This window comes from Solea senegalensis, linkage group LG18 (genome assembly GCF_019176455.1).
Source record: "Solea senegalensis isolate Sse05_10M linkage group LG18, IFAPA_SoseM_1, whole genome shotgun sequence".
Lineage (NCBI taxonomy): Eukaryota > Metazoa > Chordata > Actinopteri > Pleuronectiformes > Soleidae > Solea > Solea senegalensis.
In genome coordinates this window covers 19,556,993-19,575,516 of record NC_058041.1, presented here as the reverse complement: position 1 = coordinate 19,575,516, position 18,524 = coordinate 19,556,993, and the positions used below count along the sequence as shown (strand labels likewise).

The 18,524-nt window shown below is 40.8% G+C and overlaps 1 protein-coding gene across 1 annotated transcript; it reads right to left on the bottom strand.

Annotated features, from left to right (window-relative positions):
• Positions 1 to 320: 320 nt before the first annotated feature.
• On the bottom strand, positions 321 to 18,222 carry rundc3ab (RUN domain containing 3Ab). The gene is made up of 11 exons (XM_044014656.1): positions 17,923 to 18,222; positions 14,273 to 14,388; positions 13,230 to 13,357; positions 9,505 to 9,590; positions 9,322 to 9,411; positions 9,161 to 9,241; positions 8,380 to 8,545; positions 6,594 to 6,751; positions 6,354 to 6,458; positions 2,794 to 2,894; positions 321 to 1,434 (listed from the first exon to the last, which is right to left on the bottom strand). The coding sequence occupies exons 1-11, from the start codon at positions 18,027 to 18,029 to the stop codon at positions 1,292 to 1,294; spliced, it is 1,281 nt and encodes a 426-aa protein (XP_043870591.1). The 5' UTR covers positions 18,030 to 18,222; the 3' UTR covers positions 321 to 1,291.
• Between the last annotated feature and the right edge of the window lie 302 nt (positions 18,223 to 18,524).

Below are 18,524 nucleotides of genomic sequence, written 5' to 3'. Positions count from 1 at the left end.
ACTGACAGCAGTGATTTAATATTGATGTTAGTGACAGCAGAAATCTGACTTGTACTCTGACATTCAGAGGTTATATTCTCATATCAACATATTTATGTGTAGTATATATTATTGCTGCCAAATATAAACTACTAAATGTTACACACTGGATGGTTAACAGGGCCTAGTAGGGCTAGTAGGGCTTGACTGGATTGTAGGTCATAGTTCTGGTCCATTGCAGAGCTTTACAGGTGTTAGTAAGTGCATCACTTGATTTCTGATTTGCTGAATTAGCATTGCATTATAACGTTTTGTATAGACAATACAAATCCACTCCAGCGTTTAATGTTTCAAAAAAAGGCAGTTTTATTGCAATTTTTAATAACAGCATACACCAACTCTCAACACACCTGCATGAAACTAATATTACATGATGCTAAATGATACAAATAAGTAGTCTATGCCATGAAATGAATTATTATATAAAAAAGAAAACAACTGATTGACACACACACACACTCACATTACACATCCACTATTTCTCTGCTGCTCAAACACCTCTATCAAGCCAGGTTTGTAGAAAAAGACAATGAAAACATTCATTCTGCATAGTCACAATGTCATTTGCATTTGTATGCCACAGATATGATGTCCACTTGTTGTTTTTGTGTTTGCATTGTAGCGCCCCCTAGCAAACGTTGATAACTTGGTCTTTAAGAGTCGTATCCCATAATCTCGACCTCTAGCCTACGGTACGATGGAATAATTCTAACATCATAAAGTTGTGCCGCTTCACTTTGAAAATAATCTTCAGAACCCTCCGATCACGTCAGCCTTCTCTTGTATGATCTGTTTCCAAACTTTTATAATAGTGTAATATAACATGGTAAAAACATTCTGTCTGTTTCCTATAAACGCTCATCCATTCTGCCAGGGTTATGCAACAGGCAGAGTAAGATACAGTGACAGATGAATGGACAGTGACACAGAGAATAAGCCTACAGTGAGTTGCGTTGGTTGTGGTGAATGAGACCAGTACATAAACAGTTTACTGTAATTGCACAATGTGATTACACCTCCTGGACTACAGGAGGTGTAATCACATCCAAAACATGACAGACAGTGAAGGTGAAAGGAGGCTGTCGGGCAGTACAGCAGCTATTCCTGCGTCTGTGTCACTGTCCCACACTGGGAGGCTACTCTCTCAGAGCCTAAAAGTGGACAGAGTCACGTTAAGACTACACAAGAGAGCACAGAGCAGTCGTCTTGTTCTGTCTCTTCACCAGGGTTGGCAGTGTCACTTTGGCACCCCCTAGCTGGGAGAGAGGGCAGGACTGTTCTCTGTGCTGATGTTAACCAGGCATTCACTGGACTTGAGGCTTGTTAGAGACTTGCAGCTCGGCAGGGAGGCCAAGGACCCGCACAGGCCCATCATGGAGGGGGTGTAGTCTTTTCCTGAAAGGGCGAGGTAGAAACACACAGCGAACATCACTTATTTAAATGAAAGCTTCATTTTCTACCGCTTTATCCTCGATGTGAGGATCACAGGAGAGTTGGAGCCAATCCCAGCTGACATGGGACGAAAGGCGAAGTCACACCCTGGAAAGGTTGCCAGTCCATCACAGGTCCAACCAACCATCTCCTCTCACACTCACACCGACAGTCAGTCTAGAGCAGGGGTGTCAAAGGGAACTTGACTTGTAACCGGAGGGTCGCCGGTTCAAATCCCCACCTGGCCAAAAAGGGCTGGGGTACCCCTGAGCAAGGTACCCAACCCCCAATGCTCCCCGGGCGCCACTCAGTGTGGCAGCCCACTGCTCCTAATTCTAGGATGGGTCAAAATGCAGAGGAATACTTTCCCTAAGGGGATTAATTAACTAACTTAACTCATTTTAACCTGATTCTCTAGTGGGCTGAACCAGTAAAATAATAGTATAATAACTTGAAGTATCTTTTTACAAAACCAAACAAACAAACTGCAAATTTCCTGAGGAAAAATAAGTTGCTTTGGCCCGCGGGCCGTACATTTGACACCCCTGGTCTAGAGTGTCCAATTAACCTCTGCATGTTTTGGACTGTGGGAGGAAACACAAGAACCTGGAGAAAAGCCACGCACACACAGGGAGAACATGGACCAGTGTCCCCCACTGGTCCAATCAATCAATCAATCAATCAATCTGCAAATAGAAATTAGCTGAGGAAACACCTAAGCATGACGTAAACATTATATATTAATAAAAGTTAAATAGTCTTAACATCCAAATAGTCATAATAATATTCTTGGTAAATGGTCTGTGTTTATAGAGCACTTTTAAAGCCTTGATGACTACTCACTTTACACTACAGGGTTTTTTGCCATTCACTCACACATTCATTCAGTGTATCTACAGTATCATGGCACGGCCATCAGGGGCAACATAGGGTCACATGTCTTACCCAAGGACACATTGGCATGTAGACTAGTGGGAGTTGAAAGAGGATCTGCTCTACCACTTACTGTCAGGATTGATTAAAATCAGAATAAACTAAAAAAATAATGCTAACTCCTCAAAAGTAAAACAGGATCAAAATTAAAGTAAGTAAAAGTAAGTCATTGAGAATAAAACAGTAAAACATGAATTATGACAAGGTGAACTGTGAAACACCCACACCACTATAAATAAAGCAACAGCAAGTTCAGGATATCATAAATGAACATCAACACATACTGTGTGATAAATGAATGCACATATAAGATAAGAAGATCTAATGACACAGAGATGGTGACATTATAACTACACAGTCTCTGTGTGTTGACATGATTTTTAATGTCACCTGTGCACCAGGCTCCTCCGTTCTGTTTGCTGTCCGTCCTCTGAGAGTCTGAGTCCAGGCTGATCTCCACTGACAGCAGCTCAGTGCTGGGGAAACTCCTCCTGTGTATGAACACATGAGGCACAACGTCACTGCTTCATGTCTGATACTGAGAGCGGTGACATAACAGCTCATCCAGGACTTAATGTCTCTGAGACATTCCTAAATATTTACATTTGATCCAAAGTGACTTACAGAGGAATTGAGTGTTGAACAATGAGCTTGCATTGCTAACTTTGTACAACCTGCCAGGGTTGGAGTTGAACTTGTGATCAAGAAGTCTCTGCACATGGGGGACCGGTCTTAACCACTGAACTACCCGGCACCCCAGGCTGTGTGTCATCTACATAACAATGAAAGTGTATGATGTGCTTTCATTATTAAACATCAACCTGTCAGATCCCTCCCCAGTAAACTGTTTAAAGATGTGTTTCCTTTAATTAACGGCTCTGTATTTTTTTTTATGACTATTATGAGCCCCAAAGTTTTAAAGTAGCAGTTATTAAACCCCTCCTCAAAAAGCGACCCTTGATCCAGATGTTTTAGCCAATTACCGACCTATATCTTATCTTATTCGACCTTAAATACTACACACACATCACACTGCTTACAGCTGGGACCGGGCTACAGGGTGTGTGTGTGTTTGTGTGTAGTGCTGTGTTACTAACAGACAGTAGGGGGCAGTGGAGAAGCAATCTCCTCACAACAAGCCATTCAACCATCACATGACTCTGAAGCTATTAAATTAGACTCATTTGAAAAAGAAAGTGGTGAATCAGATGAGACGAGCACCATGGTTTAACTCCAATACTCGTGCTCTTAAACAGACGTTACGTAGATTAGAAAGAAAATGGCGTTCCAGTAACCTAGAGGAACTTCATATAGCCTGGAAAGATGGTTTTGTAGCTTACAAAAAAGCCCTACACAAAGCTAGAGTTGCCTATTATTCTTCTCTAATTGAAGAAAATAAGAATAATCATAGATTTCTTTTCAGCACTGTAGCCAGGCTGACACAGAGCCACAGCTCCACTGAACCATCTATTCCTTTAACACTGAGCAGTGATGACTTTATCAACGTCTTTGTGAATAAAATAACATCAATTAGAGAAAAAATGGATCATCTCCTCCCTCATATTGGGACTGACTCATCTTCTAGTACAAGAGCTTTAGAAGCACCAGGTGCACAGTTAGACAGTTTCTCCCCTATAGATCTCCCTGAGTTAACATCATTAGTTTCATCATCTAAGCCATCAACCTGTCAGTTAGATCCTATCCCCACCAAACTGTTTAAAGATGTGTTTCCTTTAATTAACAACTCTATATTAACTCAAATTAATCTATCCTTATTAACTGGATATGTGCCCCAAACGTTTAAAGTAGCAGTTATTAAACCCCTTCTAAAAAAGCGACCCTTGACCCAGATATTTTAGCTAATTACCGACCTATATCTAATCTTCCCTTTGTTTCTAAAATCTTAGAAAAGGCTGTTGCCAATCAATGATGTGAATATCTGCGCATTAATGACCTGTTTGAAGATTTTCAGTCAGGTTTTAGATTAAACCATAGCACAGAAACAGCACTAGTTAAAGTTAGTAACTCAGATAATGGTCTAGTTTCTTTACTTGTCCTGTTAGATCTTAGTGCTGCATTTGACACCATTGATCATGATATTCTACTGCAGAGATTGGAGCAGACTCTTGGTATCACAGGTGCTGCCCTCTGCTGGTTTAAATCATACTTATCTGATAGATTCCAGTTTGTTCACGTTAATGATAAAGCCTCACTACAAACAAAAGTTAATTGTGGCATTCCACAAGGCTCAGTGCTTGGGCCTATACTTTTTACCTTATATATGCTTCCTCTAGGGAACATTATTAGAAAGCACAACATACACTTTCATTGTTATGCAGATGACACACAGCTATATTTATCAATGAGGTCAGATGAAATAAATCAGGTTGTTCAACTCCAGGAATGTCTCAGAGACATTAAGTCCTGGATGACCTGTAACTTTCTACTTTTAAACTTTTATACTCGGCCCTAAACACCTCAGAGAAAAACTTTCTGATCACATTGTCACTTTAGATGACATCACCCTGGCTTCCAGTTCCACTGTGAGGAACCTTGGAGTTACTTTTGACCAGGAAATGTCTTTTGATTCACACATAAAACTCATTTCCAGAACAGCCTTCTTCCACCTGCGGAACATTATGAAAATTAGAAACATTCTGTCTTTACAGGATGCTGAAAAACTAGTTCATGCTATTGTTAATCTAGATTAGATTACTGTAACTCCTTATTAGCAGGATGTTCTAACAAGTCTGTTAGAACCCTTCAGTTCTTTCAAAATGCTGCAGCACGAGTTCTGACAGGAACTAGAAAGAGAGACCATATAACTCCAGTGTTAGCTTCTCTACACTGGCTCCACCCACAGTTTAGAATTCAATTTAAAATCCTCCTCCTCATGTACAAAGCACTTGATGGTCACGCCCCTTCATACCTGAAAGACCTAGTCTTACCTTATCACCCTAATAGACCACTTCGGTCTCAAAATACAGGTTTACTTGTGGTTCCCAGAGTCTGTAAGAGCAGAATGGGAGACAGAGCCTTCAGTTACCAGGCTCCTCCTCTCCTGTGGAACCAGCTTCCAATGACAGTTCGGGAGGCGGAGACTCTCTCTGTATTTTAAACTTAAAACTTTCCTTTTTGATAAAGCTTATAGTTAGAGCTGGTTCAGGGAAACCTGGACCAGCTCTTAGTTATGCTGCTATAGAACTAAACTGCTGGGGGATTTTCCTGTGGTACACGCACATTCACTCTCTCACACTCAGGGTATGAATATGACTTTTTATATGTCATTAACCTTGTCTCTTTCTCTCCCTAGTTTGTGTCCTTCCTTCCTTCCCTCTCTCTCTCTCTCTGTATTCTCATCTTGCAGGTTGCAGGATCCAGATCCAGTTTTCGAGGCTATCCATATCATACATATCATCACCATTATTATTGTGCTATAATTAAAAGTCGATATCATTGACTGTTTAAACTTGTAACTTGATACAGTTGATGTGTATCTGCTCCTGGTCTCTCTCTCTCTTCTGTCTCTACCTCATCTCCCTCTTGTCCTTTCTCTCCCCCCTTTCTGTCCCCCATTTTCCTTTCACCCCAACCGGTCGAGGCAGATGACTGCACATCTCTGAGCCTGGTTCTGTCAGAGATTTCTTCTTCTGTTTTCTCTCCACTGATGCCTAGTGTTTGCTCATTGTTTGAACTGTTGTGTTTCTCTGCTCTCCTTGATGTTGTCTATGTACAGACCTGAGATCATGTATGTTATGATTTTTTTTTTTTTGGTAACCAAATGATTTCCAAGATACGTTTAGTATATAAATGACAACTTCATTTACACATGTTATTTTAAATTTACACACATACAGTAAATATCAAATAAAAGGTTGACCCATCTGTGGGTCCCGCCCCAGTGTTTGGCAATCGCTGCTTTAAGTGACAGAAGTCATCAAATGTCAGACCTGCGGATCAACTTGACCTCCCCCTGGAGTGTGGGCCACTGGTTGACCAGAGGGATGGAAAGGTTTTTGGCCAGGTGATTGGAGTCACATGGAATCAAGCTTGTCCTGAAATACACGAGGACAAACACAGATGAAATCTTCTCATCATTCCATCAAAATCTAATTTTGACATTTAGTCTCAAAGCCCAGAGAGAAATATTTCATACACATTTATCTGCGGGTGAATAAGACAAGACTCACAGTTGCTCCTGAAGCTCCAGGACTATGGTTTCTAGTTCCTTCTTCTCCTGTAGGTTCTGGCCTTGCAGCTCGTCCAGGCGAGCCTTCAGCCTCTTATTTTCAGCCTCTGTGTTCTTCAGCTGGGACTCACGCAGGCGCACCAGCTCCTCCAGGTAACCCTGACAACACACGTTCACACTGAGTGAAAGATTCATCTGGTTTTACAAATCAGACTAAATATCACTTCACTTATAACTTAAATGACTCATTAGTTCAGGTTTGTAGTGTGGTGCCCACTGAAAACATGGCTTCCAGAATTCACTTAGGTGAATCCAAATGAAGGAATAACACACAGTGACACATTTGAACATGCTGATAAAGCAGCTGTGGATCAACAGCATCAAAAAAGGCTTATTTTCTTTGTTTACACAGTGTGTACAGGATCTAGACGTGGAACCGTTAAAACTGTCAAAGCTATAAGATTTTTTCTTGGACACCTTTGACAGTTACGAGAAAGAAAGGAGGAGAAAGAGTGACCTCTCCACACAGGTGCTACAGAGCTGTGATTTCATGTGATGATAACAAAGATTTAGAGTAATAAATAAAGCAAACGGTAGTAGATGGAAAAGCTGGGAGAATCTTTGACGCTCCGATCATAGACGGACAGAGAATAGTTTTTAAGAAACCTCATCCCTGATTCTTTACAGTTTATTTATTCTTTAACTTTGAAATGTTGTTTTATTTTATTTAATTATGTTTTTACCTGTTTGCAAGAAAGACAATAAAGATCAAAAACTTTTTTTTAAAAGAAAACATCTTTTGCCATTTTGTTTATTTTTCTTTATATTTGACCACTAAAGAAAAGAAAGTTTTCTTCCTTTCAGGTCACCGGTCGACCCCCTGAGGTAAGCATCACCATGGCAACATGACTGATTTATTAGGGATGACTCCAAGAGTAGCAGACACTTTTAGACATTAAACTGATACTGATAAGTTCAATGGTACTAGGTGAAGTCAATACACTTGAGTTACTGTTTTCGAGACTACCCATTATTATTGTGCTATAATTAAAAGTCAATATCAGTAACTGTATAAACTTGTAACCTGATACAGTTGTTGTGTATCTGCTCCTGGTCTCTCTCTCTCTTCTGTCTCTACCTTATCTCCCTCTTGTCCTTTCTTTCCCCCCTTTCTGTCCCCCACCTCTCCTCTGTCCCCCATTTTCCTTTCACCCCAACCGGTCGAGGCAGATGACCGCACATCTCTGAGTCTGGTTCTGTCAGAGATTTCTTCTTCTATTAAGAGAGAGTTTTTTCTCTCCACTGATGCCTAGTGTTTGCTCATTGTGTGAACTGTTGTGTTTCTCTGCTCTCCTTGATGTTGTCTATGTACAGACCTGAGATCATGTATGTTATGATTTGGCGCTATACAAATAAAACTGAATTGAATTGAATTGAATTGAAATATTGTGAAAACTATTTCTCCTAGGATGAGTCAGAAAAAGTCTGTGTGACAGTAACACAAAGCAGCATTATATTCTTAAAACAGTTCAGACTTAATCTGGCATAAATTCTATTAGACACATCTTTTGTCAAGTGACTGAAATCTGTTTTGTGTCCCACATTTTAACCACATTTTTCACGCACCACCACAAATACCCGAACAATACCTTCAGACCACATTTTTAACCATGTTTTCACGTACAACCACAAATACCCAAACAATACCTTTAGATCACATTTTAACCATGTTTTCACGTACAACCACAAATACCTGAAAAATACCTTCAGACCACATTTTTACACACCTTCTGTGCGTTGACGATCTTGAACCTCTGCTCCATCTTGCGACACTTTGTGCTCCAGCTCTCCTCATCAGTGACCAGGGGGATGTAGGGATGTTCAGGGACGCTGTCATCACTGGTGCTGCTGTTGACACTGTGGCCATCTTCATCGTCACTCAGGTAATCGTAGCTGCAACAGATACGTATACAGTATACATATACTACATATATACATATATATATTAACTATTATTTTCATACTTGATTAATCTGTCGATGATTTACTCGTTTGGTCCATGACTATAGTCAAAGAAATGATCAAATGATCATTTCTTCTCTCTCTTAATAAAATTAAATAAGGTTTTGTTTGTAACTTTTTGTTCCGTTTAAAAAGACTTTAAAGAGTGTTTTGCTCTTAATAAATAAATCTGCATCAATGAATAACTTTATTTTTCCAAAATCAATGAGGAATTTAAATACTATTTACAATATCGTCAATATAAACTCAAATCTGTACAATTAAAAAACAAATGATCTTGTGATTCTGTCCCTGAAGACAATGGTATCCAGCCCTGACAATCTGTAAATAAATATTTTTTTTCTTATTGGATAATTATTATAGTTCTGAATGCATTTGTTTAATTCATATACAGCTGAGGTAGATGTATGTACAGTCCTTTCACCAAGCCTTTATCACAGAGGAATATTGCTCTTTACTGACATGATTACGTGGTGACTTGATGATAATGTACAAAGCAAACAAATAAGTTATTTGGAGCTGGAAGAGAGGGAAACAAAAACAAACCTTTGTGTGAATTTCAAGTATGGTGTGTAATCAATCACTGCCGAGGATTTTCCATCCAAGACCTCACCTTTCAGACAGAAACTGTAGTAAAGCAATAATACAAGAATAAGATACAGAGTATGCTCCTAAATGAAAAGTAATAAAGGTCAAAGTTCCCCGACCTAAAGTCTATGGCTCCGAGACCTATGAGCATCCCTGTCAGGACTGTGGCTTCTTCTCTCAACATGATGGCTCCTTCTGTGTACAACCTCCTGCAACACACAGACACGTGTGAGCTGCTAAGAACATGCGTGTCAGAATATACAGAATATATAGTGTGTGGTCAGTTTGTCAGTGTCTCTCACCTGGTCGTCCTACTGTCCCTCAGAGCAGTGGCTATGTATTCAGACAGTCTTTTCTCCATCAGAGCAACTCTAATCCACGCTCTGCCCTGTAGAGGTCACCAGAGAGTAAGATATTCAAGTATTAAACACACACGAGAGCCTGGTATCAAACCTCAATATTTATGTTATTTATCTGATTTATAAGGTCAAAGGTCAAATGTTTTTTATTTATTCACTAAACAAACAGTGAGAGGAGGGATGGACTACTTAAGCCTCTGTGCTGCTATCCTGATATACATGCCAATTCGTGCTTGATGCATTTTCATTTAAATTCATTATTACGGCAGATCCAAAGTCACTCTTTTCTACTGACAGAAACTAAGGAACATAATACTTGTTGAAACTCTCCCACCACCACCACAACAACAACGTCGCCTCACTCTGACGTCACACCCCCGCCATGCTTACACAAACTTGAACAGCCACTTAAATTCCACTGTGTTCTTTTGTCAAACTCCAGATAATTAGAAAATTAAAATAAAACATCAGGTCCTACTTTAGAAAGTAGCCTGTCGTTCACAGACTTGTTCTCCTCCAGTTGAGTTTGGTGAAGAGCTTTGCTATGGCTAAAGTTGCTAACGTCTTTGCTGCTAACGTTAGCTGTGGCTGCAATAGCGACTGGGTGCTTTGCAGTGACGTGGTAGGCCAAACTTGAGCTGCTTCGTGTTAAGCTAACTTATCACTTTATGGTGTCGTCCGGGCGATTTTGAATCACATACAGAAACAGTAAAGTTCCAGATTAAAAATGAGATTAACGCGATGAAAAAACATGCCAAAAATGCTAAATATGATAACACTAACACTAATAACACTAGTTATGTGACATGATCTGATCTGTTTCTGTGGATTTATTTGTGTAACTTCCAGACATTTTTAAAAATAAACATGACAAATGTAGGAGTCAAAGCCTCAGGTCCACTTTTCCATTCAATTCTAAATTCTTCTTCACTTAGACACTTACACATGGGGATGACACTTCTGGGAATATTTTCTGCAATTTGGAGGGAAAATAGTGTAATCTATGTATTATATTGAATAGTATCAAAGTGTGAACTATCATGACTGTTCCTGATACAATTCTTACACACCTCATCTGAGATTTCAGAATCCAATTTGTTCTCGTTACATGAATATGAGGATGTTTTATCCATTTTCTGTACAATTCCATAGATTTTGGTTTGATTTGAAAAAATGCTGGTGCTGCGGCTCACGTTCCTGCTGTGATGAATGAGTCTCAACTGTCTTTTTTCTTTTTTTTATGTTTACAGCGACAACATTTGCAAAATCAAATAGAAAAGAGAGTAACAAAATAAAAACAATCCAGAAACAAAAGCACAAAACATAAAACACACATTTATGTATATAAATATAAATACACATAAATATATGTATGTATATTTAATACACGATAACGCCCCTCCCTCTCAGCACCATCCCATCAAAGCACATATCACTTCACCATCTACCCTGGGCGAAAGAATAACCCTTTAGATAAAATAACATCCACACACATGTTACAGTTTCTCATCCAATATTGTATCAATGCAGAGGCTCCATATTATTATTCAGCTTTAAAATCAACTCTTCAGAGTTACAGATATTTTAGTCATTTCCTCAACCATTCATTAAATGTAATGTTTGTTTTATAACATCTGTGGACAATCCTACAACCTGTGGAAAGAGCGACACACACCACAGAGGTTAAGGTTTGTTTCAGAGGGACAGAAACAAACCTTAACTATTAACATTACTGTTATCTACATATAAGAACTCAAATATCTAAGCCTGAAATACGGCTCACCAGAACCTGTCCATCATTGATGATCTCCTTCATGATATGCTGGGAATTCTATTATGAGGTGTTACGTGTAGAACTATAGTCCAACTTCCTCTGTGTGGGATATTATCCGCTAAAACTCTCAGCACAGCCGGGTAAAGCCACTTTTTCCCTCCATACAAGGACGTGTCGGTCTCTGCCACCCCGCTGACCGCTTCTGTCGGCACCGGGGTCACCTTCAGTGAGGAGCTTCTGCACAAACGGTCCCTGCATGTGTCCCTCGACTGTGAGAGGAAGCCGGAGAACCCGGAGAAAACCCACACACACACGTGGAGAACATGTGACCTCCATGCAGAAAGACCCTTGTTCAAACCGGGGCTCAAAATCACGGTGGAGTGCTGACCACTACTCCACCGTGTGGGACATTTCCAGATGCTGGCAGAAACAACACAGCTGTATGAATAAACAGTCGGCCTTCATCATCATTGATTTATAGATTACTAATTCATGTGCGGTGACGTTTATCAGTTATTATCGCGAAAAATGTCATGTGTGGTGTGTGAACTTATTAAAATGCAAGTGTCTCACTCTGAATCAGAAATACCACAGCAAGCTGCCACTGCTGCAATATGCACTTGCTGTCACTCGATCATCACGACCCCAGAGGTGCTCGCTCACCCTTCCTCCCCCTGCCCACTTTTTGTAGATTTTCAAAATCAGGCATTGGGCGGAGTCAGCTTCAGAACAGACATTTAGTTCCTCTTTAAAGGAGAGACAGGCAACATTCACACACACAAAAATAAGTGCCTGAACCCGAACCCTTAAAGGGGACATATTATCTGATTTACAGTTGGACAGTGTTCGGCTCCATCCTTATGTAGGACGTCTCTTCCTGTGACGACACTCTCGCTGTTTTATGCACACGCTGCCATGTTGATATTGTCAGAGAACTAGTGGAGGGAGGGGGAGAGGAATGAGGGGAGGGAACAGGAGCTGAGCGAGTGCAGTAAAATGGAAACATCAGAAAAATCGATTTTCATTTTTTTGACATCGTCCAAACAAATTAATCCGATTTCAATTAAAAATCGATCAATCGCCCAGCCCTAGATGAACAGCAATGTTTCCTCCACCAGCAATGTTCCTCCCACGGTTCACACTCAACTGTTGTCATGGTAGCGTGCCGGCGTCGACACACCCCCTGGAAGAAGTGGGTGTGTGTTTGCCTGTGTCTCATTTGCATGTAAAGGGACCGGGCACAAAACCGAGCATTAATGAAATAGGGTATAATATGTCTCCTTTAAAATAATGGTATCAGGCATGAAAATGGTACTTGGGCGTGTCCTCATGGTGAGATGCAGTAACTGCATCTCACCACTGGGCTATAGTGTATAACCACATTGTGGAAAAAACTGTTAACACCCTAACCAAAAAGAAGAGATATTCAAATGTGCAGCCAGGTAATATGATGTAAACTGAGGCAGACCAGGGTTTGATTCAAATATACATATCTGACAGTTACTAACTTGAGCTGCAACTAACGATTATTTCCATAATTGATTCATCTGTCGATTATTTTCTCGATTCATCGATTATCAAAATAGTTGTCAATTAATTTAGTAATCGATTAATAATCGATGAATCGGTTAATTGTTTCAGCTCTATACTTAACCCGAGCATCTCCACTGCTGAATAAAGCAAAAGATGAGTCGTCACGACAACCTGACTGAACATCACAGAGGGCTGCCGACTTTCCTGCACACGCAGCCACACAAGATGGAGAGTTTTCCTACTGCATCTGCCAGAGAACGTGATTTGTGTGCTATAGCAGAGTACAGCCAGTAGAAGGCGCTAAGGTTATTGTAGATACACTGTCTGCATTCAAACTTTATCATCGCTGTGTTGTACTTGCCTTGGCTCGTGAGGTGCTGATGTTCTCCATGCTCTCAATGCTGCTGATGCAGCTGTTGGGGACTTTAGCACAGGCCACACGAACATAGTCCCAGAAACTCCTCTGACCGTCGAACCAGCTGCCCGAGCCTGAGAGGAACATGTGACATGAACATTATTATTATTATTCCACACACTGGTGCCTTATAAATCAGTGTGAAGACTGCAGATCAAACGGTTGTGTGTTACATTCAGGGAACAGTGGGTTCCTGAGCAGACGAGTTAGTGACTAAACACAAACAAGACCAATAGATGGTGCTGATGTGCGACGCTCGTAGTTTTTTTTTTGCCCACTACATTAACAAAACATATATAAACATAAATAATTGTCTTCAATAGCAGTGTAACAAATGCTCTCTATTCACTGATCTAATGTTCATGTATTGTGCAAACACAACATCACTGCTATTAAATGTTTTGTCTCAGATTTGTGAAATGTAAGAAGAATTATTGAGAAATTAAAAAACAAAATTCACTTAAGTGCAAAACTTTCACTTAAGAAAACGTGCAAACAATAGTTGGAATCACTGACAGTGTCTTAGTTTGTTGTTTTCTGCCCATAAAACACTTTAAAACCACATTTAACTGGATTATTTGAGCTCCTCTTCAGGAGACGTTTTCTTGAATAATAATTCTCAATGTTGACAGTGATAACTTTTTGGGTCACGTGTACTTCTATAATGTTCTACTGCTTTTTTATGTGCTTATTTGTCTCCAGTGCATGACAGTGACAGTAATGCAGGGTTCACAGCATGTTGAGCTGACAAGATGCATTCACAGACCCTGGGGAATTTCATCACTTCTGCAAACACACCTGAAGACCACTAACTAAATGATTACTGCTGCCATTTGTGATAAAGGATGCACCACAAGTGTACAAAGATTTCTTTCTATGAATGCAGTAACTGATAAAACATTAGCAATAGTCACAATAACTGATCGACTTTTTATAATCAGCAAATAAGCAGATATTTGAGCCCATCCCTTTACTCAGATGCTCATTACCTTTAAAACGGTGGCTGAGGATGTGTTCAAGGATGGCTGCAAAATTGATGAACTCCTCAGAGGAATCATCGATGGGCTCTGCAGTGTATTTCTCCAACAATGTCTTCACTGAAAACCTACGTGTGTGGAAGAAAGAGAGAGTGTGTGTGTGTGAGTGTCATTTAAACAATGAGGTAAAAGCTCAAGTTCAAATTAGTTAACTTAACTTAATTAACTTAACCAGATGTAAACCAGAGTCGTTTAATACATGCCACTACGCAGTCACTCTTGAGAATGACTGCGGCCTTCAACCTGAAACTGAGATCCTTAGGTGGAGCCCAACCTTCACTGGGTTCCAGGTCTCCAGCCCTCCTGGCCCCTCTTGTACAGACTGTGCTGGGAACCCCCTCTCTCTCTCTGAACTCCATGAACAGGTCTTGGTATCTAAGGCTCTTCCTCTCATGGGCCTCATCACAGTCAGTTCCACCAGGACGACCTTCTTCGCCTGCTCGGACCTGATGACTATGTCAGACCTCAAGTCTGTCTGGACGATAGTGGGAGAGTTCAACTTTCATTTGTCAAACATGCTCCCCCTGAAGGATGTTGGCTCTGGTTCTCTGAGCAGAAGATTGTGGTCTTTTCCTCCTCTGCTCCAGGATATCTACAGTCACAGTGAATCACTGGTCATGCTAGTGGGTCATCTAGGGCTGGGCGATATCTCGATATTTATTTACTATATATCCATATATTATATATTACACGGGACAATATCGTTTCTATCAATATAATTCATTCTGCGTTAAAATGGCTGATTGTACTCAATTCCATTGAAAGTCCCTTTGGATAAAAGCGTCTGCTAAATGACATGTAATGTAATGTAAAAAATGACGCTGCGGTTGCCTCCTCCTTATTTCTTTATTTCAGTGACCTCTGACCTTTGACATGTGGCTTAAATTTATAACAGACTGTTTGCCTCTGGAGCACATTTGATCTAATATGCTATAATGCTTTGGAGGACAGAAAAAATAACCAGATATGACTTTCAGTCCTATGAGGTGAGTGTAGGTGGGAGGTAGAGGAGCAGGGAGCTGACAGGAAGTTAACCACTGAAGAATGACATCACTGACTACAGTGATCATACATTTATGGGAACAAATGAATCAGTGAGACAATAACTGCTTCCTTTTGTTTCAGTTCACTGAAGGACGAAGACACATCACAGCGCACAGCTGTTGTTCATCCACTGATGTCCCAGATTAGTGAGTTCAAATGTGTAACTTTGGGACTGGAAGGTTTGAGAGAATCACAACCCTGAGCATTTCTTGATGGACTTTGGTGCAGGAGAGTGAGTCGTTTACGAACTTCTGTTCCCAGTGAGGGAAGAAGAAGATACCACTGCTTTAACCAGGCAGAGATTGTTATTAGGTACTGGGTAAAATCTGTTTTTCCAGCACTATGTGTCAGTATCTCATTACTATCCTTTTAGCATCCATTGTTTTTCATGATGTGATTGATTATGGGCGTTGCAGATTCATTTCCTGCTTATTCCTACTTCCTGTCTAGCTTCAAAGTACAATCATGTAGTATAAGTATAAGTCAGGGTAGAATAGAATATATACACATGCATCACAGACCATAACTCTAATTCATTTCAAAGAAACATGATCCTTCTGCAACAGCTCATAACTTTTTAACATTTTTAAACATGAATATTTTCTGGTTTCTTTGCTCCATGTAACAAATAAATCATCAAAACTCAATCATTTTGTTTTGTGGACAAAACAACTCTTTTGAGATCAGTTTTTAAACATTTTCTGACATTTTATGGGCACAAAAATCCGTGTAATGTAAATGATTACATTTGAAGGTGAAGACATGTCTTATAACAAGTGGAACTGTGGTTTATAAGCGACTGACAGTTTCACGCTCCGCACCAAATTGAGAAAATCTTAATTTTTAGCTTGCTGCTCGTCTACTGCTTCATTGTTTCTTGTGTTTTTACCACTGAGGTAAACCTGAATCATAGGTAACTATGATATTAGAAGTATGTCAATGAATAACAGTCAGACGCATGTGGTCATGTGACACACCTCTTTTGATTGTGGTGTATCTGATGTCTGGTTAAAGTTGTAAAGTAATCGATAAATCAATTTGTAATAGTTATAATCGATTCATCGGTGTGAGTGCTGTCATTTCAGCTTCTTGGTTTATGTGACGGTAAAGTGAATTATTTTGGCTGATGTCACTGTTTTGGGAGATCTGGTTTTATGATATTTTAAGGACTAAACAACTCACAGAGTAATGGAGACAACAATGGACAGAATAAAAGATAAAGACAATGATTGTTAGTTGGAGCCTAAATTGCATTAAATTCTCAGATTGTGTGTCTACTCACAGACTGAGCTCAGGTGTGTGTGTGTGTACTTGTTGAAGACGGTCAGTCAGCTGTTGTCCTGCATGTGGCGTGAGTCAGAGCAGCTGAATGAGACATTGTTGCTTCTGGAACAATGGGAGTGAAATCATCTGCCTCGTGTGAGGACAAGCATCGTCTTGTGTTGTGTTTACGTTGTGTTTCCATCATGGTACAGTCTGGTTTGTACAGTACGGTCAGTTTTGGAACAGTCAGACAGAGAAGACTACCTTAACTCGGTGGGCGGGGCTGCGTCAGCGAGATACGTAGCATGACGTCGTTCCAGAGTTCCGTTTTTCTGTTACCCAATAAACTGACTGTTGTGGGGGAGTCTGGTACCCAAAGGGAAGGGACTGAATAATGGAACGTTATACATACCATTCCACAGAGAAGGGCAGATTTACTATAACCCTAACCTCAAGCTTAACCTTGATACAGTCTTTTGTGGGCTATAAAGACATGGTGGTCCATTGGGGTTTGATGTAGCTCCATGTTTGGCTCCGATGTGGAGGAAACACGAGGCCTTTCTGTGTGAGTCAGTTTTCCTCCCACAGTCCGAACACATGCAGAGGTTAACTGGACACTCGCTGACCGCAGGTGTGAGAACGGTGTCATCTCGCCCTTTGCCCTGACACAGGGTGTAACCCCGCCTTTCACCCTGTGTCAGCCAGTTTGAGCTACCATCTCACATATGTCACAGATATGATCATATCATGCACTGCTATTATCAACCTAATTCTAAATAAAACAGATTTAAATACGCTGCTCAATAGAGGTCAGACACGCCTCCTCCACCTGGTGTACACATACACAATCCTTGACTGCTAAATAGGCCATAAACTGTATATATGTACATATATGTATACATATATTTATTTCTACCCAGTGATGGCCTCACTGCCTTCATGATCTGATTCCCTAGGGTGCCAAGCAGTCCTTGTCCTAGGAAGGTTGTCGTCATAGCAACCACGCCTCCATCAGAGCGCAGAAAATAAAAGGCAGTGACAAAAATGACAACGCTAAATGATCACCCACACTGAGAGAGTGAGACACTGAGAGAGTGAGACGTGAGACATGAGAAGCCCACAGCACTGGCTTCATGTCTGCAGAGGATGACGTCACAGTGGATGTCAGGATATGTCGTCATATGGTTATTGTATACATGTATCTTCTGTGACGAAAATAAAACCGGAACGTTGCTATGACACCGCATGACTCAGAGCGAACACACACACACACACACGCGCGCGCGCTCGCGTACCTGCAGACGGTGAGGAGGTTCGTTCTCTCCACGGTTACGTTCCGAACCGACGCCTTTTTCGAGGCATCGCCCGCGGCCATCGCTGCCTGCACAAAGCCGGGCTCCATCCAGGAGAGAGGGAGGGGGGAGGAAGTCCTGATATCAGAGGACCTCTCCCTGTCGGCCGCCGGTCCTCCGCTCGTGGACTCTGTGTGGGTGAAACATCAGAGGCGCCGACAGGCAGCAGCGGAGGTCCTCGTGCAGCTTATTCACCGAGAGAGGACTCGCAGCATCCACATCTCTGTCCCCGCCCTCTTTTTAACATCACCATGACGACACCGGTTTGTCTCCCATCGTCCCCCCTGAACAAGACGAATCACCTGAGCAGCCACTGTGTTATTAAAGGGATAGTTGTGTTTTTGGCTGCAGGAGATCAGACACATGACCATGTGGATATTTGTATGAGTAGCAACTCTTACAATTACTCCACTACATTTCCTCTAACTATCTTTATTACTTTATTACCACCAACAAAAATCAGAAGACAAAAAGACAGGAAGTAAAAATTCATAAAGTATTCATGTACAAAAGGACAGGAAGTAAAGATTCATAAGTATTCATGT